This window comes from Chiroxiphia lanceolata, chromosome 10, assembly GCF_009829145.1.
Source record: "Chiroxiphia lanceolata isolate bChiLan1 chromosome 10, bChiLan1.pri, whole genome shotgun sequence".
Classification (NCBI taxonomy): domain Eukaryota; kingdom Metazoa; phylum Chordata; class Aves; order Passeriformes; family Pipridae; genus Chiroxiphia; species Chiroxiphia lanceolata.
The window spans coordinates 23,924,052-23,943,921 of NC_045646.1; the positions used below are offsets into that span (position 1 = coordinate 23,924,052).

At 46.1% G+C, this 19,870-nt stretch overlaps 2 protein-coding genes across 5 annotated transcripts; both read left to right on the forward strand.

Moving 5' to 3' along the window:
* Positions 1–147: 147 nt before the first annotated feature.
* Positions 148–17,742, forward strand: PASK (PAS domain containing serine/threonine kinase). 4 transcript variants are annotated; one of them, XM_032697534.1, is made up of 17 exons: positions 788–992; positions 1,107–1,313; positions 2,240–2,475; positions 3,549–3,719; positions 4,848–4,988; positions 5,549–5,683; positions 6,367–6,654; positions 7,025–7,124; positions 8,657–8,831; positions 10,166–11,046; positions 11,644–11,825; positions 12,280–12,447; positions 13,211–13,336; positions 13,925–14,059; positions 15,490–15,689; positions 16,912–17,045; positions 17,303–17,742. In XM_032697534.1, exons 2-17 carry the CDS (start codon positions 1,142–1,144, stop codon positions 17,464–17,466), a joined length of 3,408 nt encoding a protein of 1,135 aa, XP_032553425.1. In that variant the 5' UTR covers positions 788–992; positions 1,107–1,141; the 3' UTR covers positions 17,467–17,742. The 4 variants fall into 4 exon arrangements, with proteins under 4 accessions (XP_032553424.1, XP_032553425.1, XP_032553427.1 ...); XM_032697536.1 differs by lacking the exon at positions 17,303–17,742 and adding an exon at positions 16,383–16,460 and having other exon boundaries at positions 16,912–17,010; XM_032697533.1 differs by lacking the exons at positions 788–992; positions 17,303–17,742 and adding an exon at positions 148–300 and having other exon boundaries at positions 16,106–17,021.
* A 721-nt stretch (positions 17,743–18,463) lies between these two features.
* On the forward strand, positions 18,464–19,840 carry MTERF4 (mitochondrial transcription termination factor 4). Its single transcript, XM_032698057.1, has 3 exons — positions 18,464–18,800; positions 18,973–19,157; positions 19,238–19,840. The coding sequence occupies exons 1-3, from the start codon at positions 18,464–18,466 to the stop codon at positions 19,592–19,594; spliced, it is 879 nt and encodes a 292-aa protein (XP_032553948.1). The 3' UTR covers positions 19,595–19,840.
* The last annotated feature ends 30 nt before the right edge of the window (positions 19,841–19,870 follow it).

The window sequence follows — 19,870 nt, forward strand, 5'->3', positions numbered from 1 at the left end:
CCCCGCCGCCCGCCCAGCCAATCAGAGCCCGTCGCTGGAGCCGCGCAGCAGCCAATCACCTGCAGGTGGAGCGCCCAGGGGGCAGGGCAGCGCCCCGGCTGTTGTCCCTCCTTCGTGCGCACGCGCACCAGCTGCGCCCCGCAGCCTCCTGGGAGCTGTAGTTCCCCGCGGGCGGGGCGGGAGGTATCCGGGGACCTGCTTCCTCCCCACCAGCGCCTCAGGTCAGACGCGTTGCGCGCTTCTGCCTACAAATCCTTCGGAGGATCGCTGCCCACCTGCAGCCTTCCTCCCCCGGAACAGGTCGGCTGTGCTGCTCCGGGCCGGCAGCCCGGGGCGCTGGGCCCCGCGTGCGGCGGCGGCGGCGAAGGGGAGGGAGGGCGGGAGACACAAATCTCTTTTGCCTTCTCCCGCGCTGGCGTTCCATTGGCTCACCTCCGTGCCATTCTCACAACACCTTTGCCTATTGGCTGACGCGGCCGCTGTGTCCCGCCCCCTGGCGCCCTGCGGCCGTGGCGGCGCCCTGAGCGCGGGGGTCGGACCGGACCGAACCGTACCGTGCCGTGCCGTGCCGTGCCGTGCCGTACTGTACTGTGCCGTGCCGTACCGTGCCGTACTGTGCCGTGCCATGCCGTGCCGTACTGAGCCGTGCCGTGCCGTACTGAGCCGTGCCCTGCCGTACTGAACCGTGCCGTGCCGTGCCGTGCCGTGCTGTCTTGTCCTGGTGGGGCCGCGGGGGCCCGGGCAGCGCTCTGGGGAGGGGAGAGGGAGGGAAGGAGGCTGTGCCACATTTGCTTATTCAAAACTGGAAGTGACTTCCCAGAGTACCAAAGCTTTTGCTTTTAAAACCGCCCGGAACGGGGAGAGGGTGCTGGGTGGGTGCTCAGCAGATCCGGCAGAAACATGTCGGTCACAGGTGTCCTACGCCACCAGGGCAGAAGGATCAGTCAGCCGAGTCACCGCACAGAGCAAACGCCGATCGGGACACGCAAGGAAGGGGTGCATTGCTGTAGCTTACAGGGCTGTGCCTTGGGCTCGAAGGCACCGCTCCCTGTCAGCATCGGTGCCAGCCCGCCGGGCTCATTCGGTTCCCTCTGTTTCTGTTGCAGCTCCCTGGGTGCGGCGTGGCAACCAGAGCGTGATCATGGCAGCCAAGGCTTTTAGCGCCTCTGAAGGAGGCCTTCTGCCTTCATCAGCGGGTTTAGTCCTTACTTGCTTGAATGATTCTGATAAGCTAAGTAGATCCTACCCCTGGGGCAACAAGAGCAGGAAAAGTCGTCTCTCTGGACTCTGTCGGCTTAGAGCATCTCTGTCTGGTGAGCATTGTACTGTGATATTGAGTTTCCATGAAGCTTTCAGATCTTCCTCCTCCCCTTCCCCAAACCTAGAGGTGACAGCATTAAGTATCTGCCAGGATACACTTGTTCAATAAGCACCTGAGCTGTGGATTGCTGCAGGCTGGGAGAGTTTACAGGGAAAGCATTACTAGATAGGTGCTCTGCAATGGTACTCGTCCCTGGGCAACTTTTATTGCCTGCCATTGGAACACCTTGCCATCTTCTATAATTATCTAAACCACAAAAGATTTCCAAATGAGGAGAAAGATGTTGTTATGCTGGATTCTGTCAGTGTGTCCAGATACAGGTCTCCTTGTTTTATCGTGGTATGTTCATACTATGTGCACTGCATAAAATCAGAAATGTCCTTGTGATGAGTTGTTCATAATGCTTCTTCCAGTACTGCTAAACCTTCAAAGCTCCTTGCTGATTTGGGATTGGAGTGATGGTGTTTGGCTGCTTATGCCCCTTCTTAGAGAAATGTTCTTTACAGGCAGAACCTTTGAAAATTTTTAGTACAATCACTTGGCCTTGTGTAGCTTGAAACGTTGGTGTGGGCACAGGTATTTCGGTGTGAACAGCTAAATAACTGGCTTCTGACAAATGCAGTGTTTAATAAGGGCTTCAGCGTTTACTGCAATTATTTAATAACCATTTCATTTTTCATTTGAAAGATTTCAAAACACTTTAAAATCTGCTAAGTGAAAAATGAAAGTTAAGTAGTCTGGTTGAAACTTATGGATCTTGGCAAATTTTTTTAATCCGTGGACTGATTTTACACGTTCCAGTGGCTGTGATTCCAAAAGATGCATTTATTAGAAGTGTGTCTGTTTTATTTTTTTAATTCATTCCTCTGACACTCCTGGATGGTTACAGCTACATTGCTGATCTTTCTCTTTTCCTAGGGGAGAAATGGAGCTCTTACTGTTTGTCTTCGCTGACAGCTCGTAACATTTGTTCCAGCAAAACTGATAACTCGTGGGCTCAGTGGGATTCCACCTCTCTCTCTGCTTCCATTGGAAGTTCTGCTTCTTGCTCCTTTTTGCATACCCCTGCTGTGGAGGAATCCAGCCAGCACCTCCCAGCTGCTGCACGCAACCCAAACAAAGCCATCTTCACTGTGGACGCCAGCACAACAGAGGTATTTGCAGGACTGCCTGCTGCACTAAGCTCTCTGTAACTGGTGCAGGTTGTATGACATCAGACAGGCTAAAATGACTTATTCCTACGTGTAATCAGTGCTATGAAGGCATTTTGCAGTCTGCTCCAGCTCAGTAGTCTTCTAAAGACTGACAACGAGTTTATTTCCATTGTAGGTTGTAGTTAGCAAAATATACAATACAATGGCAGAAGCATGGATGTCTTGAGTCTTTTTTCAAACAGCCCAGGGAGGTGGGCTCCCCATTCCTAGAAGTGTTCGAGGCCAGGTTGGACAGGGCTTGGAGCAACTTGTTCTAAAGTATCCCTACCCATGGCAGGGGAGTGGAACTGGATGGTCTTTAAGGTCCCTTCCAGCCCAAATTATTCTGTGATTCTATGATTCCATAAGAATGCAGCTGTGAAGTGGCATGAGGGAAGAAAGAAAAAGCAAAATGTGCTTCAAGCCTCCTCTATGTAAAGTACCAACCCTGGGATGTGTTTGTGGTAGCACAAGGTCTCTTTATCTGCCCCAGTAAACATGCCTTTTATGTTGGGAAGTGTTTCTCTGATTCTGTCCTGAAAGGAATCTAAAATTGAATCCTGACAACTTTAAAGATCTGTGCCATTTTTTAGCTTGAACTGGCAGTTTGGGTTTACCCCTCTTAAAGGCATTTAATCCTGACTTGCTCTGTGAACACAGACTCAAGTGTCAGTGGCTGATATAATCACTGCACACTTTAGAGGCTGGACAGGATTTTGTGGCTTGCCCAGGCTTTGCTTGCAAGTACAGCTTTGTAGTTTTACTTCCATGGATGTAATGATTTACAGTTAAAAGAAAGCAGGAAACCTAAATGGAAAGCAATGTCTCAAAACCTCCTAACCAAGAAGATATGTCCTAGAATAAGAAGCTTTAATGAACTCAGAATTCTAAAGAACCACTCCATTTTCACTAAGAGGAAGGGATATTACAAGACATTAAAGCAGCAACGTGAGGACATGATGGTCTATTAACAAAACTTACAGCTTTTATTCTTTGTGTTGGTTTGGTTTTTTCCTGTTTGTTTTTTTTTCTAGATCTTAGTGGCTAATGATCGAGCCTGCAAGCTGCTTGGGTGCAGTAGTCAGGAACTCATTGGTCAAAAGCTGTCCCACTTGATATCCAAACCCAGTCAAGAGGTGTGGGAAGCTGTGGGTGAGGAGTACCTAAAAACTTATGAATGGTCATCGGTGGTTTCAGGAACTGTGGTAGGTGAAATGTTCAAGGAAATATTCCCCACCATCTTTGAATTCCCACGTCTGCAAACTTTTAAACCATGACTTGACCAAATCAGAACTTAAAGCACATCAGATTTTAAAAAAAACTTAAATCAATATAATTGCTTAACGTGGAAAAAGTCTGTTATGGAAAAGTTCCCAGTTCTGTGGTCCTTAAAAATATATTATAAATTGTCTTAAATTGCATTGTGCATATTATAAAGTTACAAGCCAGTGAAATATCTGTGCCAAAACACCATAGTTCGTGCAAAAGAATAGAATGGATATTTTTCCTAGAATAGGGTTGTTTATAAGAGAACTGCATGAGAAATGTCTCAAAATTATTTTCTTTTGCTACTGTTGCGAGCTGTCAGTAGAAAATCCTTGGAAAATGAGCTCATATTCTTCCTGGTGTGTTATTTTTGTACTGAAATTGTCAGTATCTTAGAGCTTTATCTTCCTGAATCCTCAGTTGGATACGGGGGGAAAGAAAAAACATAAGTTTGATTCAGTGAAACCCAAGATTAAAATCAAATATCTGGTAGAGGCACTAATTCCAAGCCATTCCAAGTACTTTATAGGAGTCACTGTCTAATTCATAAACCCATTCTGTCAAGATCACATAAAAGGCTTGATATAAACCTTGCAGGCTATAGGATAAATAAACACTTTCTGATCTGAGAAGAATCTGCTCCCATAAGAAGTTAAACCACTGGATTTTGCATCTCAAAGTAAGAACTATGTGACTAACGTGGAGTGTTCATTTGCACCACTGGGCATCCTGAGAGGCATCTCTGAGAGTCACTTCTCACTGAATGCAAGGTGTTAGAGTGGCTCATTTATTATGCTGAAGGAAATGCCTTTAGTCTTCCTCAGGCAGGGAGAGATGATATACAAGTAACATTTTGTGTATGATCAGTGATTTATTTTCAAACCTTTTCGTCTCTGTGTTAAAACTGTGTTTCTTCTCATAAAATAATAGGAAGTAGCCGAGAAACAATGTTTTTCTAACAGTGACAGGGAGATATCTTGCCTCAGTACCTTACTCTTCTTTGAAATTCTTGCTAAGTAACCACAGTTTTAGTAAGTGATGTCTCCATCTGTGGTTCCTGGGGAAAGATGGATGTTACAGGTCGCCTCAACGAGAAGATCCCTGTCTCAGTCTGGCAGAGGCAGATAAGAGGGAAGGACACCCAGCGTTGTGTGGTTGTGCTGGAACCAGTGGAAAGACTTTCAGCTTCTGTTTGCTTCAGGGTTGACGTGAGTGTTTTCCTAACAATCAAATGACATTGTGATGATTTATGTGTGAGCTGAACGTATCTAAAAGGCAGCAGGCACAGATTACTGTTTGTGAACATGGGCTGTGCCCATAGCAGTGCCTGAAACCGGGATTGTGCACGCAGGACCTGTGCATGGATCTGCCATGTGGCTCTCCTTGATGTGTTTTGCAACCCACATGAAGTTATGCTGTCTCTCCTCGGGGGCATCTTACACTTGAGCAGTGTTGGTTTGGCCGGGGGTTGGTTGTTTGGGGTGTGGATGCTCTCCTGAAGGGATGAGCTTGCTGAGGGACAGTTCTGTGAGGAGTGCTGGACTCCTCTGCCTCTCCCCCAGGAAAAGGGCAGGCTCCCTGCACAGTGATGTCAGAGTATTGCATTATGCTGTGTCTGCTTTTATTGAGTGAGTTGTGTCCACCAAGGGACTGCAGAATGAAATTTCCTTCCGTTGCTTTGATGTTTGCAGAAACCATTGTCAAAGGATTGAGTGGACTGTGGCTAAAATGCTAAAATTTTAACAGTCCTGTAAATTTTCTTCCCAAGGGAGAGATTACATCATGTGACCTCCTTTTTGCCCATCTCCATGGCTACCCAACACTGGAAGAAGTAGTTGGGCTCCACATAAGAGACCTGATTCCTTCTGTGCAGATCCCTCCTCTAGGCAAAAAAATCCCAAAGGTACAGTATAAGCACCAACCTTATTTCTTCCATAGCCTTCCCACTTGGAACACATGTGTGCATGTGCATTTTCCCTCCTCATGTAACAGAAAAGAGCTTTTTCAGAGAGAACCCTAGTTCCCCTGGAAAAGGGTTTGCTGCTTATTTGTGGAGCTGCTGTCTGAAGAGTTCCTAAACAGGAATGAGACCAAGCCTTGACCTCTCACTGTGGAATCTGTCCTGGTGAAAGACACTTTTCTCCAGTACTGTGGCTTTTTAAGACACTGTGCTGTCTCTGTAAGCCCTCTAAGGTTCCTTTGAATTCTTTAGTCTGTTTTAATCATGTCTGTCTGAGGAGTGAAAGAATACCCAGATCTTGCAAATGCCATGAAACTGGGCATCTGGGGAGTTTAAAGAGGCCTTCTCATGAATGCCTAATTTGCTGAAAAGCTGCAGTATGGGCTGGTCCTCATCATCAAGATATTTATATAGGAGTTCAACACTGGGTTCCAAATCCTTAGAAAACCAGATATTGTTCATTTGGATATTCACAGGTTTGGTTTGTTTTTCTTTTCCTGCTCCTTTTTCCTAAGAATTCCTGTGTCATTTTATATGAATACTGGAATAAAGCAAAAAACATTTGGTTAGTTAGAGGTTTTCTGTTTGAGTTTTGTTTGGTTAGGTTTTTTTTTGCTTTAATTCAGAACCTCAGGACCCAGCGAGCTGCAGGCCGATCCAGAGAGGGTAACGTGTTTCCTCTCAGTTTAAAGCTGCAAGTCAGCCTTCTGGAGGAGGACCAAGCAAGGGTGCAGAAGGATGGGATTCTGCAGACAGAAGGCTCTCTCCCAGGCTATCAGTACTCTGCTACAGTTGTGGTTTTTTCCACCATCAGTGGTCTTATTACTGTCCAGTCGGATGGAATCATCTGTGGCATCAACGATAGTTTTGCTTTAATGCTCTTTGGTTATGAGAAGACAGAACTGTTGGGAAAGGTAAGATAAGAGGCTTAACCCTCCCAGAAGACTGCTATATCTGGCAGCATATCCATTGGAATTGTGAAGTTGTCTTCTGCACTCCCTGTTGTCTATGACAAAACCTCTGTGCTCCATATGTCCAGTGAGGTGTAGGATGATACAGCACCAATCCCGTGCTGTAATTGCTGAGACTTGCAGTGCTGAGGAGCTAGGTATGGATTTCAAGTAGCCCAAAGCAAACTGCACAGTCCTATGCTCTCCTTTAGTCATGTGGATCACTTTTGCCTGGCTATCCATGAGAATCAGGTTCCCAAACATGGATTATTAGCATTTACCCCCGTTCTGGGAGCGCTGGCTTAGTTTTATAAGGTTTCATTCTTTGTTTTAGAACATTACATTCCTGATTCCCGGTTTCTATAACAACATGGAGAGAAGCAGTGAGTGTTCTTTGCCTTTCCCTCCTCTGGATGACTCCACGGGGACAGAGGGTGAGTGCCTCTTTGCAGTGTTGCTGCCTGCCCTCCAGCTGGCTCTGGCTGCTGTAAGGAAGGGAGAAAGAGCAGGGACTAGAGGTTCACCTACAAACATGGGACATTCTTCATAGAAGCAACATCCCTCCGTGCAGTTTTTAAATTGGGTTTCCACTATAACTTCAGGTAAAGAGAATTATTCACCTAAGATTGTGCTTCCCTCTTTGTTGCCAGGAAGATGAATCTGAATTTCCAAGTTGGAAGTTACACTGTCAACAGAGAATGCTTTATGTTTAACAAGGACTTCCCCTCCCTCCCCTGCTAGGATCCTTCAGTATTTTAAGATGTGTAAAATACATCTTTTGTGACTATACTGCAGCAGGGCTGTAGATGCTTAGGATCAATATTTTAAGGGAAAAATCTAATATTCTTCTGAATTGGCTTGTGTTGCTGGCTAATATTCAATGTTATGTTGCTGTGGTGTTTCAGTTAGGGGAAGCATCACATATTCTTCTGATGCAGTTTGCTGCATTTATGAAAAATTTATCAAAATTTTACTTCTCTAAACACAACAGGAATAAACAGAAGCAGGGAAGCCTCATGTTTCCAAATCTGTCTTTCCAGCTAGCTCAGCCCAACACAGAGAACAAGTGCACGCTTTCATCCATATTGCAGGAGATCTCTTCTGCTGGTTTTATCTCCTTTTGTTTTTTCCTCCTTTTCTTTTTTCCCCCTTTTCTTTTTCTCTTTGCTTAGAAATGCACATCTGCATTGAAACCAATGCACCCCACTGGAACAAAGAAGAGTTCCTAGAATGTTTCTTAGGTAATTCTTTGATGAAATGATTCCACTAATCTAGGAATAATTCACTTCTTCAGTGAGGAAGCATTGTTGGCACTCAGCCTTCACTAATGGAAGGATTGTTCTACATTCAGATCTCGTTGCTCATTACTTTCTTCTGCAGCAACAATACTTGGTTTGCTTCATCTTTCAAACTCATGTTTTCACTTCTGATCTGTTATTGCTGGAAAACGAAAGAACTTTGTGTCCTGTTCTTTCAAACATATTTAGATGGTGTACTTTTTTTATCTTACAGCTTCAGTGAATTATATAAATCCAGTACAAACCTTGTAATTTTATGTGTTTGAAATGGACAGTATATGTGTGTGGTTTGGACTTTTTTTTTTTTTTGCTGCTGCTGTTTGTATGATGATTTTAATTCCAGTCTCTATATGTTATTGGCCTTTTTTTAGGTCTCTGAAGTTCAATTCAGGTAGCTAACCCATGATACCAATACCTGTCCAAGAGCTCTGATAGAAAAGCAAATTTTGTCAGCCCTAAAACATGTAGATTGCTGCATGTGATGATTTCTAAAAATGAAGTAGAGTGGAATGCTCATATTTGGACTGTTTTGCCTTAGTCAAGCCTTTTATACTCAATTCCTTAGGGACAAGACAGACTGAGGCAGTTCCAAGTTTATTTTTAATCATTATGGCCTCTGAAGACTAAATATAAAAGGTTAAGTTGGTTTTGTTTCCTCTCTGGTACAGACAGCAGCTCCTTGGCTGCATCTTTAGCACATCTTCTGTCACGAGAGGAAGAGCAGAAATTGGAACAAAGACACAAAGATGACAAATTAATACATGATGAGAATAAACAAAAGAACGGGACCAGTTTCTTTTCTCCTCCCTCACCTCCTGAAGTGGCATCCACCCCCACTAATAGGTAGGCATTTCATGAACTGCATATTCACTTGGGAAAATGAAGAGCTGTGGTGGCAATCACCAGCAAAACCTGTTTTTTTCACCAGTGTGATGTCTGTGGGAAGGTGCAACAAGGGCCTTCCACATTTTGCTGTCTTTAGAATCTGAGTGGTGTTTGCAAGACAGGCCTACCTTAGATTTTTATTTGGATCTGCACAACCCACCATTGTAAAGTTACAGGAATTACAGCTCTAAAGGGGACCAAATGTTTCACCCAGACTAGGGAAGGTAATTAGGCTCTGCCTTCACTACATCATAAACAGTGGATGTTTATCTCCTTCAAGCTGGTGTTGCACTGAAGCCAGATTACCTGGGGTGAATTCTAAATGTTATTCTTTTTAGTGCTCAGTGTAACTGTCAGGTCATCCATTAAAACAGGGTACTGTGTTACTGAAGTCCAGCCATTTTTATTCTACCTTTGCAGGTCTTTTTCCTGTTACAAGGTTAGAAATTCTGTGCAAGTACATATATGATGCTCATGGTTTACTGTAAGTCAAATTTTAAGCCTTAAAAATTCTAACCCTCAGACAGTCTTTACTGTCCATTTTAAGATATAGACTATTCCAGCACAGTTTTTGCTGCTTTTTAAAGAGACTGACAGTCTCACTGTTGGTGCTCTCCTGGATTTATGTCTCTCATATCATACTTAGGTTGTAAATACTCTGCTTTATTGTTTTTCTACGCTGCTTTTTTACTAATGGAGATGTTTGCAAAACACCTTGTGCAATACCTTGGACTTCAGTGAACCCTGGTTAAACTGATGGATGGGGACATCCATCTCCTGTTGGACAGAAAAGGGATCTCCTGTTCTCAGAACTGGAAGTATCCTGTCATGTGTACTGGCTTTTTTTTTTTGTGATGGGAAATGATCTATGATCTATATTTAGAAATTAAGCTAAGCTAGAGAAGGAAATTATCCATAGGGAAAGAGTGCCATTTGAGTGTACCTGCTCTTATTTGGAAAATTTGTTAGGATTTTGGATGCCTGTGCCAACAGCTTTCTGCCTTTTTCTTTCAAACTTAAAACAATTGGTGCAGGTTTTAAATAGTGACTATGGTAACAAGAGTAGGTAGGATACAGCAGGACAGTTTTCTCATTCTTTTGGCACCATGATGTCGCTGTCAACTGTGAATCTTTGCAGTGAGGACAGCCTTGCTTACTGATGGGCTGTCAGCCCACCAGAGAGCCTTATCCCAAAACCTGCCTTGACACAGTCAGAGCAGTGGAACAGTGTAGAACAGTGGAAACTTCAGGATCAAATAATTCTCAAAAGATGTTCTCTGGTTGCGTATTAGTTCTAGGCTAGAAGACATTCTAAATACCTCATCCCATGGCCCAGTGAAGCTGCCTTCTGTTGTTACCTGTAACTCACCTGGAACACCAACAATGGATGAGCCATGGCCAGGGACAGCACTGGACTGCAGGCAAGACTTTCAAAGCCACGTGGTTACAGGTCAGGCATCAAAAACAAACTCGAGGTGTGATGCAGAGCATTCCAGCCCTGAGCACATTGTTGTTGAAAACTGCCTGCTAAATGGTGATCCAGCCTTCTTTGAACATGAAAGAAATACTGTCTATGATGTTTGTTCAGCAAATAAAGTGGGTCACAGTGCTTCTGCACCAGGAGTTGCCACAATCTCTGAAGATGTTAAAGAATCAGACACTGAACTGAACTGTATTTGCTCTGGTCTTGAGGTACTGGGTCTGAATACTTGTGTCAAGGGGAACTCAGACAATTCTTTAGGTGTTACTGCAGCTCTTGTAGGAGCATGCTCGTCTGATGCAGTAGACTCCAATATGCTAACTGAGACAAACAGCACTTTTTCCACTGGTCAAGGAAAGCAGGTGCTGAGTGGTGTTGCCACAGAAGCTGGTTCTGGGTGGCTGGCCTTCCAGAGGCATTTACAAAACTCTGAAGAATCCTCCAAAGCATTTCCTGAGAAAGCCGAAACTCTTGCAGAAACTGTGGGGCACAACACTGGCAGAAATCCCCTGAAAGGCAAAGGTGGGCCTGAAGAACTCAGTCAGCTGCAGGGGCAGCAAAATATGGAGAGAAAAGTAACCTCGACCCCGGTGAAACGAGAAGGAAGGCTGAATCCAGCAGCTCCTTTGATCTGGGAGATTCTGGAAGGCAGCTACACTGGGAATTGCTGTCACAGAGATGGTTCACAGTTCAGTAAGTTAAATCTTCTCCCCTTCCCAAAACTGTTACCAGGGTCCTCTTTTTCACCCACATTTTTGCAGAAGGCAGACAGTTATGGTTAGAAGCTGACAGTGGAGAGGAAGGAAGAAGCATCTAGAAGAAAAATCAGTAGTTAAGTCTATTCGGAGGATATTAGAAAAGGAGGTGGTATAAAATACAAAGTTATTAAGAAATTAATCCCTACTGAAAAGTCAGAAATATTCTTAAAACACAATTAAAAAGGTTGAACCTGATAACTTTTTCTGAACAGAAAATACACTGTAAAAAATCCACTGTAAAGCTGTAAAATCTCCATTTTTATGTAATTTAGAATAACAATGCAAAATGAATAATCACAATTGGACCCTGACAAAAGTTTCTGCTGGAGGTGGGAGCTGTGGTGGGAGCTGATAGGTACCTCTAGAATAGCTATGCTGGTGTCAGCCCCTCTGATGATTCTTTAGTGAGCAGGTGTTCCCCAAATAAATAGCTCTTTGTTAAGAGCTCAGAATTTTGTCCTAAAATGTCTGTGGTCTTGCTAAACACTAAAGTTGCATTCTACCATTTTAACTTCCTCGCCTGTTCCTACAGGTGTACTCTTTGAGGTGAAATGTGCAGAACTGCAGGACCCCACTGTACTTTTCTGTGTCTGGGTGGTGAAAGACCTTTCACAGAGCCAGAAGGAAGCTGTAGCAAAGACTCAGCTTTTGCTCTCCAGCCTAGCAAGCTCTGCCCAGTCTGTTGCTGATCTTTCTACAAACAGTCTTGGAGAAGTAAGAAATCCTATCTTTGAATACTGAGCATTTCTTTCCTTGTTTGATTGTTAAGTTGAAGCTCAAGTCAAAAAATTTTTCAAATTAACGTCATGAGGTGGTGGGGTGGATATTTCTGTTTCTTTGTTTTCCTACTTTTATGTTAAAAAGAAAAGGTTTCAAATTGCTATTTCGTAACATTTCTGGTGTGCAGTTTAGTGTAGTTACCTTTCCAACTTGAACAACACTGTTCCAAACTGCAGGAGACTCCAAGGAACTGCTGTGTGTTGAAATGTACTGCAGATTAGAGCTGTACTTGACCTGTCTGGTGATGGTTGTTGCTATCATAACCAAAGGTTTCTCCTTTTAGCAATTCTTGCAGATGTGTCTGTTCTTTTCAGTATTTATTCATTTTATAAATGTGATCCCGTGGCTTTTGTTTTCTTGCTACTGTAACCTGTATATATGTACCTAGGCCATCAGATCAACTTCACTTTTCAATAATTCCCAAAGAGCTGAAGAGTTGGAAGGATTAAGAGCATGTGAGGGAGAATACACAAAAAATTACAGCACTCTCAGTCTTATTGGCAAAGGCGCTTTTGGCTTTGTCTGGACTGCCAGGAGCAAGAAAGATCAACAGGAGGTGAAGTATTTCTTTTAGCTCTACTGCAATACTTATTTAGGATGAAAACTGAAAGGTTAGAGTGTTCATATTCTGTCAACACTGCACTATCAAAAGCTTCTGTTTGGTAGTTTGGGGTTTTGCTTCGTTTAAACAGAAATCTGAGAAAGCAAACCTCACGGAAACAGGACAGCAAAATATTTGCATTGATGTATGAATGGGAGACAACAGGTGCAGAATGAGCTAATGAACTGATGAATGTAGCTAATGAACTGATGAATGTAGCTAATTGAACCTGCTGAAAGAAGTTAACATAAGCCGAACAGAATTACAGGTTTTACTCTTCTGTTACTAAAGAAAATGGCAAACCTCAAAGTCTTTATCCTGCCATGACTCAAGGATGTGGAGTAGAGATGTTTATGTTATGGGGCCCTCTTCTTTATCAGCAGAAGTATCAGCAAGCTCTCATGTTTCTCTGCATGGATGTTAAGTGCTCATTTCCCTCCATTGTACCCCTGTGCCACCGCTGCTGTAACTGGTTGATAAGACAGCTGGCCTGTCAAAGCCTTTGGAATTCAGAACAGCAATAAATACGTGCATTTATGTGCATCATTTGGCTTCTAGGTTTAAATTACTTTAAAGATGTTTAAAGATATTGTAGCTATTCACATTGGGTTGCTTCTATCCTTCTAGTAATATGAGTGACTGAGTTCCTGGAGATTAACTTACCTGACACTCAAAGAGGTGCTTTTGCAGGCGATGCTGAATGCTGTTGTCTGTGTAGGTTGTCGTGAAGTTCATCTGGAAGGAGAGGGTGCTGGAGGACTGCTGGGTAGATGATCCTGAGCTGGGGAGAGTCACTCAAGAAATTGCAATCCTGCTGAAGCTGCAGCACCCCAGTATCATTAAGGTACGGTGATTTGGAGTGAATGCAGTTTGCATCAGGTGGTTCATTTGAATACTTGGTGTCTCCTGTTCCTCTTCAGGAGTGAAGTATCCTGCACTGAGTCTGCCTTTTCAGGAAAGAAAGGAACCTGTCTGTCCTGCTTTGTTTAGGAGTGTGTGTCACAGCAGACTATTGCTTGCTTTGACACTTTTACCCCAAATTGATCTGAAGATGTGACTCTTAACAGAAAAAAAGCCTGTACACTATTTCAAGATGATAATAAGCGTATCTCAGAAGTGTGATGTCACATCTGAACATGTACAACTCCAATAAATAATCTGGATACATATCTTGCTTCGTCCTGTTTGGTTTGGGGTTGTTGGTTTTGGGGTTGCTTTTTTTTCTTCAGAAAGCAAATTCCTCTTAGGTTTAATTCTGCTCTCGGTTTTAGCTCTGTACTCTCTTCAAGAAACGTTTGTGCTCAGTGAAATGAGACTATGAAGATTATAATATAAATCATTTAAATCTCCAAGAGGAGAGCAGTGTTTATTAAAAAAAAAAAAAGGCTGTTTGAGGATGAAGCACATGATTAAACCAGTCTGTTATTTATAGGTGCTGGATGTATTTGAAAATGAATGCTTTTTCCAGCTGGTGATGGAGAAGCATGGCTCGGGTCTGGATCTCTTCACGTTCATTGATAATCAGCCCAACTTGGATGAGCCATTAGCGAGTTATATATTCAGACAGGTGAGAACACAAATGCTACATGCAGGTAAGATTTGGCTAATATAAGAACCAGGGCCCTGTTTCACTTCATACAGGCTGATCAGCTGGTGTGCTGAATTGGAGTCATGTTCAATACTTGCAGAACCTTTCCTCGTTAGTCTGTAGGACTGATTGAAATGCTGCCTGAAGAACCCTCGTTAAGGTTTACCTAGAAACTTGTAACAGAGAAGCCTTTGCAGGACCTTACTGCCTGTAAGGGTTTCCAGTGGAGCCATGGCCCCTCAGCTGTGACTGGGGCAGAACACAGCCCCTGTCACTGGGATGCCATTCATGTAGTAGTCACATTTTCTCTGAGGCAGGAAGAAAGCTCACAGAAGCTGCCCCAAGCTCCACAAAAAGCCACATTTTCACTTAGTTCAGTGCTTTGTTTAGATTGGTTACAGGGGTAAAGGGCTCTGTTCTTTAAATCAAGAAGTTCTCTTGGATTTTAGACTGCCATAATGCAAAGTAACTCAGGGTAGTTTTCCTGTGAGTCAGGAGCTTGCCCAGTAGGTGACTGAGAGCTGAATTGTCCTTTGTTCAGTGAGTTAACTGCAGCAGCAGTCCCCAAGTAACTCCCCCTCATGAGTTTTGGAGTAAATTCCATGCTCTGTGGTATGCAGGAATAGTTATGCACATGCTCACCTCCCCCACATCCCTGCCTTGCCCACCCTCCCCTCACCTGGAGTGTTGATGTCCCTTTAGCCTTGTGATGGTTCAGCCCTTTCCCTAACCCAGCCTGCAGTTTGTAGGGCTGCCTTGTTCTCTCAGATCTGTACAGCATTTCTCTGCAGAGGATTATAAATAGAAACTTTTCTCCCTCAGCCATCTGCTTTTCTTGTTAAATGCATTGCAAGGATCACGAATGTCTCCAAGGTGGTATCATACTGATGCTATCCTTAATTATGGCGCTAGTGCATGAATTGTGCAGGAAGAGGAATGGAATTTAGGAGCGACTATATTATTTATACCAAACTGTTCTCTTAAATGCTTTGTCATCCTGCAGTATGGGAGGTTCACAGTAATATCCTTCTGGAGAAGCCAAAAGACCCTCCAAACGAAGCTGGGATAAAAATAGTGTAACCTGCAGGATTGTAGCAGTGAGTTCTGAAGCTTCTCACCAAAAAAAACCAATCACATCATGACTGCAGCATGCCCTCCTCCTGCACATTTGTGAGAGGAAAGCAAGCAAAGCCTTTTGTAATTGTCTCTCCCAAGAGCACTGCAGCACCCGCTGCAGCAATGCTGACAGGCGGACCTGGGATCATTTCCAGTTACCATAATTAGGATGTATATCTTGTTTAGATGCTGTCAAAACAAGCCAAAATGTGACTCTTGGAATACTGCGATGCCACATCGATTATCCAGGACACCTCTATGTAGTAACACCTAGTTCTTTGCTCCTCTTTCAGCTTGTCTCAGCTGTTGGGTATCTCCACTGTAGGAACATCCTTCACAGAGATATCAAGGATGAAAACATTGTCATTGCTGAAGATTTCACAATTAAATTAGTGGACTTTGGTTCAGCTGCCTACCTGGAACCTGGGAAATTGTTTTATACCTTCTGTGGGACAATTGAATACTGCTCACCAGAAGTGCTGTCTGGCAAACCGTATGTAACCCTCTGAAAAGTTATTTTTGTGCCATCACACCAAAAACCCAGTTGTGCAGGGCTGGAACAGAGAAGCCAAGTTGCTGTGCCATTGGAACTCTGCTAGAGTATCCAACCACAGGGAACTGCAGCAAGATTCAAGGCACTGCAGTGACAGAAGTCGCTTGTGAAAGTTTGAGTGCATACAAAGCAGGGCACTGTGGTGACAGAAATCAGTTGTAAAACCTTGAATATGTACAAAGTTGTTTCTAAGTCTGTTGTCAGGCTTTCTCCACCAAAAGCTGCTCTTTTAGAGAGGTGGTGTAACCAAGTATTGCTGTCAATAGCACCTGCCTTGCGTGTCTGTGCCTCGTATTCTCACACTCTCGTGTGTTCTCTCCTTTCCTACGTGCTTTCCTGTACTTGAATTTTTGCAGTTTAATCCTTGGTCATCTCCCCATTGATCTTTGTGCTCCTTGGGACTCGAGGATTCTTCCCTTGCAACTTCTCTTGCTGCTCTTTTGGATGTGCTGCCTGAATCTTGGCTGTCTCTTCCCTCTTCTTTCCCTCTCCAAGTACTCTGTACCTAGCAGCTGGCAGTCCTGTACCTGCTCCACAAGGAAGACTCCCCATCCCAGGGTGGTACCTGCAGTAATTGGATGTGCCTGTATGTATCTTGCTCCCACTTCACTGCTGTTTTCGTTGGTCCTTCAGGCAGCTCCTCATAACAGAGTGGGGGGAGAGAAGCAATGCCAGGAGGAGAGGAAATTCCCACTGGGAATGAGATGGAAGGTGAAGCAAGCAGCTCTTCCCTGGGAGTTCTCCCTGTTGCTGTGTGAAGGAACTGTCATGTTTTCTCAGATGGAATTCTTTTGTTTTGAAAGGGCTGGGGGGACCTGTTTGCTCTTCCAGTTAAATATTTACTTGATAGTTTTGGCTTATGGTGAAGAAGTTGTAGGGGTAAGTTCTCTTGTCACCAGCTTACGTGTGTGGAAGTCTGGGTACATGTTACACACACTCATCAACAGAAACTGGTTGGCCATTCTGTGGTGGTTTTATTTCCTGGAGAAGGATAATGCAGACTCCTCAAACACATGAGAAACTGCTTAGAATTCTCACAATCTTCCTATGTTAAAATAAAAATTGGGAAAAAGGGCTGTCAACCTCCTTTTTTCTTTTTACTTTCTTTTGCAGATAGGTATATACTTGCAATCTGAGTTTAGGCAAGCTTATCTCTGCACAGGTACCATGGCCCCGAGCTGGAGATGTGGTCGCTTGGCATCACCCTTTACACCTTGGTGCTTGGGGAGAATCCCTTCTGTGAGCTGGAGGAGGCCCTGGCAGCTGTCCTGAATCCTCCTCGCCCTGTGTCAGATGGTGAGCTCTTTCCATTTGCCTTTTTAAAGGAGCAGATCTCTGTTTTAAAGGAGTGGGAAAGTATAAGCAGTGTTTTTTCACCCCAAGTAAAGGGGAAGCCTGAAAAGAAGCTCCCCAGTGTGCTCTGTGATGATTTTAAAAGCTGCTCAGTGCAGCAGAGTTTGGGCAACTTGTCAATCTTTGAATATAAACCATATCTCACATTCCCAGCCTGTCTAAAATACAGCCTGAGCCATCCCTCTGCTGTCTCTGCCCAGGTCTCATGGATCTCATGGCTGGGCTTCTGCACCCCATTCCAGAGCAGCGCACGACTCTAGCTGTGCTGGCCGAGGATCCTTGGCTGCGGCAACCCGTGAACCTGGCTGATTACACCTGGGCAGAGGTGTACATCTCTGCTGAGCCAGGTGAGACCACCTCCTGAAGGCTTCTTCATCCAGCAATGATTTATAGAAGTCTGAACTGTGTTAGTGGGATAGTTCCCAACCGAAGGTCGCCTGCTGATACCCATGTGTGCCCAGTTTATTAGTGTTCTTACCCAGGACATGCTTCAAAGCTGTGAGGCCAAGATTTTAATGTTGTTCAAATTGTCCATAACTCAGAATATATATTTATTATCTGCTTTTACTTTTTATATGTAGTTTTCGTATCTTTCTAAAAAGTGAATGAATAAATTAGTGATAATACCTCTGGGTGTTTTCTGGAGTTTGTGTGGGCAAAGGAGCCTTAAAAACAGACATGTAATCATGATTTGGGGGTGGGGGGCTGGGGTGGTGGTGTTTTTTTTTTAATGTCAGAGTCCTCTCTAGATCCAGGAAAGTAGTCCTTGATTTTGATGAGACAAAGATGTTGGAAAGAAAAAATAGATTCAACAGAGAGAATTTGATTGAGACACAGGTAACAGGAACATTTTGGGATGCAGCTCAGGGTTAGGCTGTTTGGGAGGAAGTGCAGGGAGAGGCAGCAGTTCTGCCTGGCTGCAGCTGCTGTCTGATAGCAGGTCTGTGGAGAAGCAACAGGACTCAGCTTAAAGCCAGGTAAATTACTAAAGATTAGCTCTGAGTCCGGCTTTGGACTCTGCTGTCTCCGTCGGAACACATAACTAACTGCCTTCCCGGTACCCTGTGTTCTGTAGCACCGCGCTGGGGCTGTGCTTCGGCTCCGGCCCGGGCGGCGAAGATGACCCGGGCATCGCCTCTGCGGGCCATGGGCAGCGGGCACGGCGCTCCGCCCGCGGTGCCGCTCTGCTCTGCCCCGAGCAAGGCAGCCCTGCACGCCCGGGGAGCCGGGTCTGGACACCCGCTCCGGGCCGGGCTCCCACCCTGCCGCTCCTCCCCGTTCCCCGGCGCTGCCCACAGGGCGGGGGCGGAGCAGCGCGGCGGGGCCTTCCCGCCTGCTCCCCGCGGGGCCGGGCCGTGGCCATGCCGGGGCTGCCGCTGCCGTGCGGGGCCGGGCGGGCGGTGGTGGCGGGGCGGGCGCTCCTCGCCGCCCTCTGGCCGTGCCCCCGCCGCGGCTGCGGGGAGGCGGCGGCGCTGCGGGCCATGGGCTTCAGCCAGGAGCAGGCCCGGCGGCTCCAGGGGCTGCAGCCCCCGCTCGGCCCCGAGCGCCGCGAGGCGGTGGCGGCGCAGCTGCTGCTGCTGGGGCTGAGCGCCGAGGCCGCCCTGGCGCTGCTGGAGCAGAGCCCGGCGCTGCTGCGGCTGCCCACGGAGCAGCTGCGGGAGCGCGCCGAGGAGCTGCGGCGCCTGGGGCTGGACGGAGGTAGGGCGGCGCGGGGAGGACGGGGGGGCGCACCGGGGCCCGGCCCGGCCCGCTGACCCTGTGCCTGCAGGTCGGGGCTCGGCCCGCTGACCCTGTGCCTGCAGGTCGGGGCTCGGCCCGCTGACCCTGTGCCTGCAGGTCGGGGCCCGGCCCGCTGACCCTGTGCCTGCAGGTCGGCTGGAGCGGGCGCTGAGCCGCTGCCCCCAGCTCTTCGCCGTGCCCCGGAAGAGGCTGGCGGCGGCGGTGCGGCTGCTGCGGGAGCGCTGCCTCTTCACGGCGGAGCAGCTGCGGGAGGTGCTGGGCACCTGCCCCGCCGTCCTGCTGGAGGAGCCGCGCAGCCTCCACCACCACTTCCAGGTGAGGATCGGCATCCCTCTCCCTGCCCGAGCCTGCCGCGGGGATGGGACTGTGCCTGACACAGCCCGTCCCGCCCGCAGTACGCTTACTTCAGAATGGGAGTCCGGCAGAAGGAGATGGTGAAGGCTCGACTCTTCCAAATGCCCTTTGCTGAGCTCCGAAACCGGCACATCTTCCTGGAGCGCCGAGGGCTCTACGAGACCCCACACAAAGGGCAGACACAAACCAATAACCCAAAACTGAAGGACATCCTTCAGCTCTCGGAGAAAGACTTCCTGGCCAGCCTGGCCTGCTCTACCCTGGAGGAGTATGAGGTCTTCAAGAAGCTGCTGGCTCGGGAGGAGGCAGAAGAGGGGAAGGAGGAGGAAGTGGATGCACTATATGAAGAGGAAGATGATGATTTGGACAGTGAAAGAAGTAAAACAGCCCCGGAGTGAGGAGGTGAGGCTCTGAGGTGCCCGAGCCCTCCCATGCTGGTGCACTCCCCCACCCCATTGCACACCCATAGGTGCTCTGGGCTCCCACCCAGCATCAGCAAGAGCAATGGTGGCTGTAGGGCCCCATGTGTGGGGCACCAATAAATCCAGTCTATCAAATACAACACCATTCATCCTTCCTCATTGACCACTGACCAACTACTTAAAAAAAATCCAGTTTCCATAAAGTGTTTTTATTTAAAAAAACAAAACAAAACAAAACAAACCCCCCTAATT

What these genes read in the sequence shown, in the direction of transcription:
- PASK (XM_032697533.1), top strand. Translation starts at nt 1,142, where the DNA reads ATGGCAGCCAAGGCTTTTAGCGCCTCTGAAGGAGGCCTTCTGCCTTCA. An exon ending in GCATCCACCCCCACTAATAG is followed by an intron (nt 8,832 to 10,165) that starts GTAGGCATTTCA and finishes GTTGCGTATTAG; the next exon opens with TTCTAGGCTAGAAGACATTC. An exon ending in AGCACCCCAGTATCATTAAG is followed by an intron (nt 13,337 to 13,924) that starts GTACGGTGATTT and finishes TGTTATTTATAG; the next exon opens with GTGCTGGATGTATTTGAAAA.
- MTERF4 (XM_032698057.1), top strand. Translation starts at nt 18,464, where the DNA reads ATGCCGGGGCTGCCGCTGCCGTGCGGGGCCGGGCGGGCGGTGGTGGCG. An exon ending in GCGCCTGGGGCTGGACGGAG is followed by an intron (nt 18,801 to 18,972) that starts GTAGGGCGGCGC and finishes CTGTGCCTGCAG; the next exon opens with GTCGGCTGGAGCGGGCGCTG. An exon ending in GCCTCCACCACCACTTCCAG is followed by an intron (nt 19,158 to 19,237) that starts GTGAGGATCGGC and finishes TCCCGCCCGCAG; the next exon opens with TACGCTTACTTCAGAATGGG.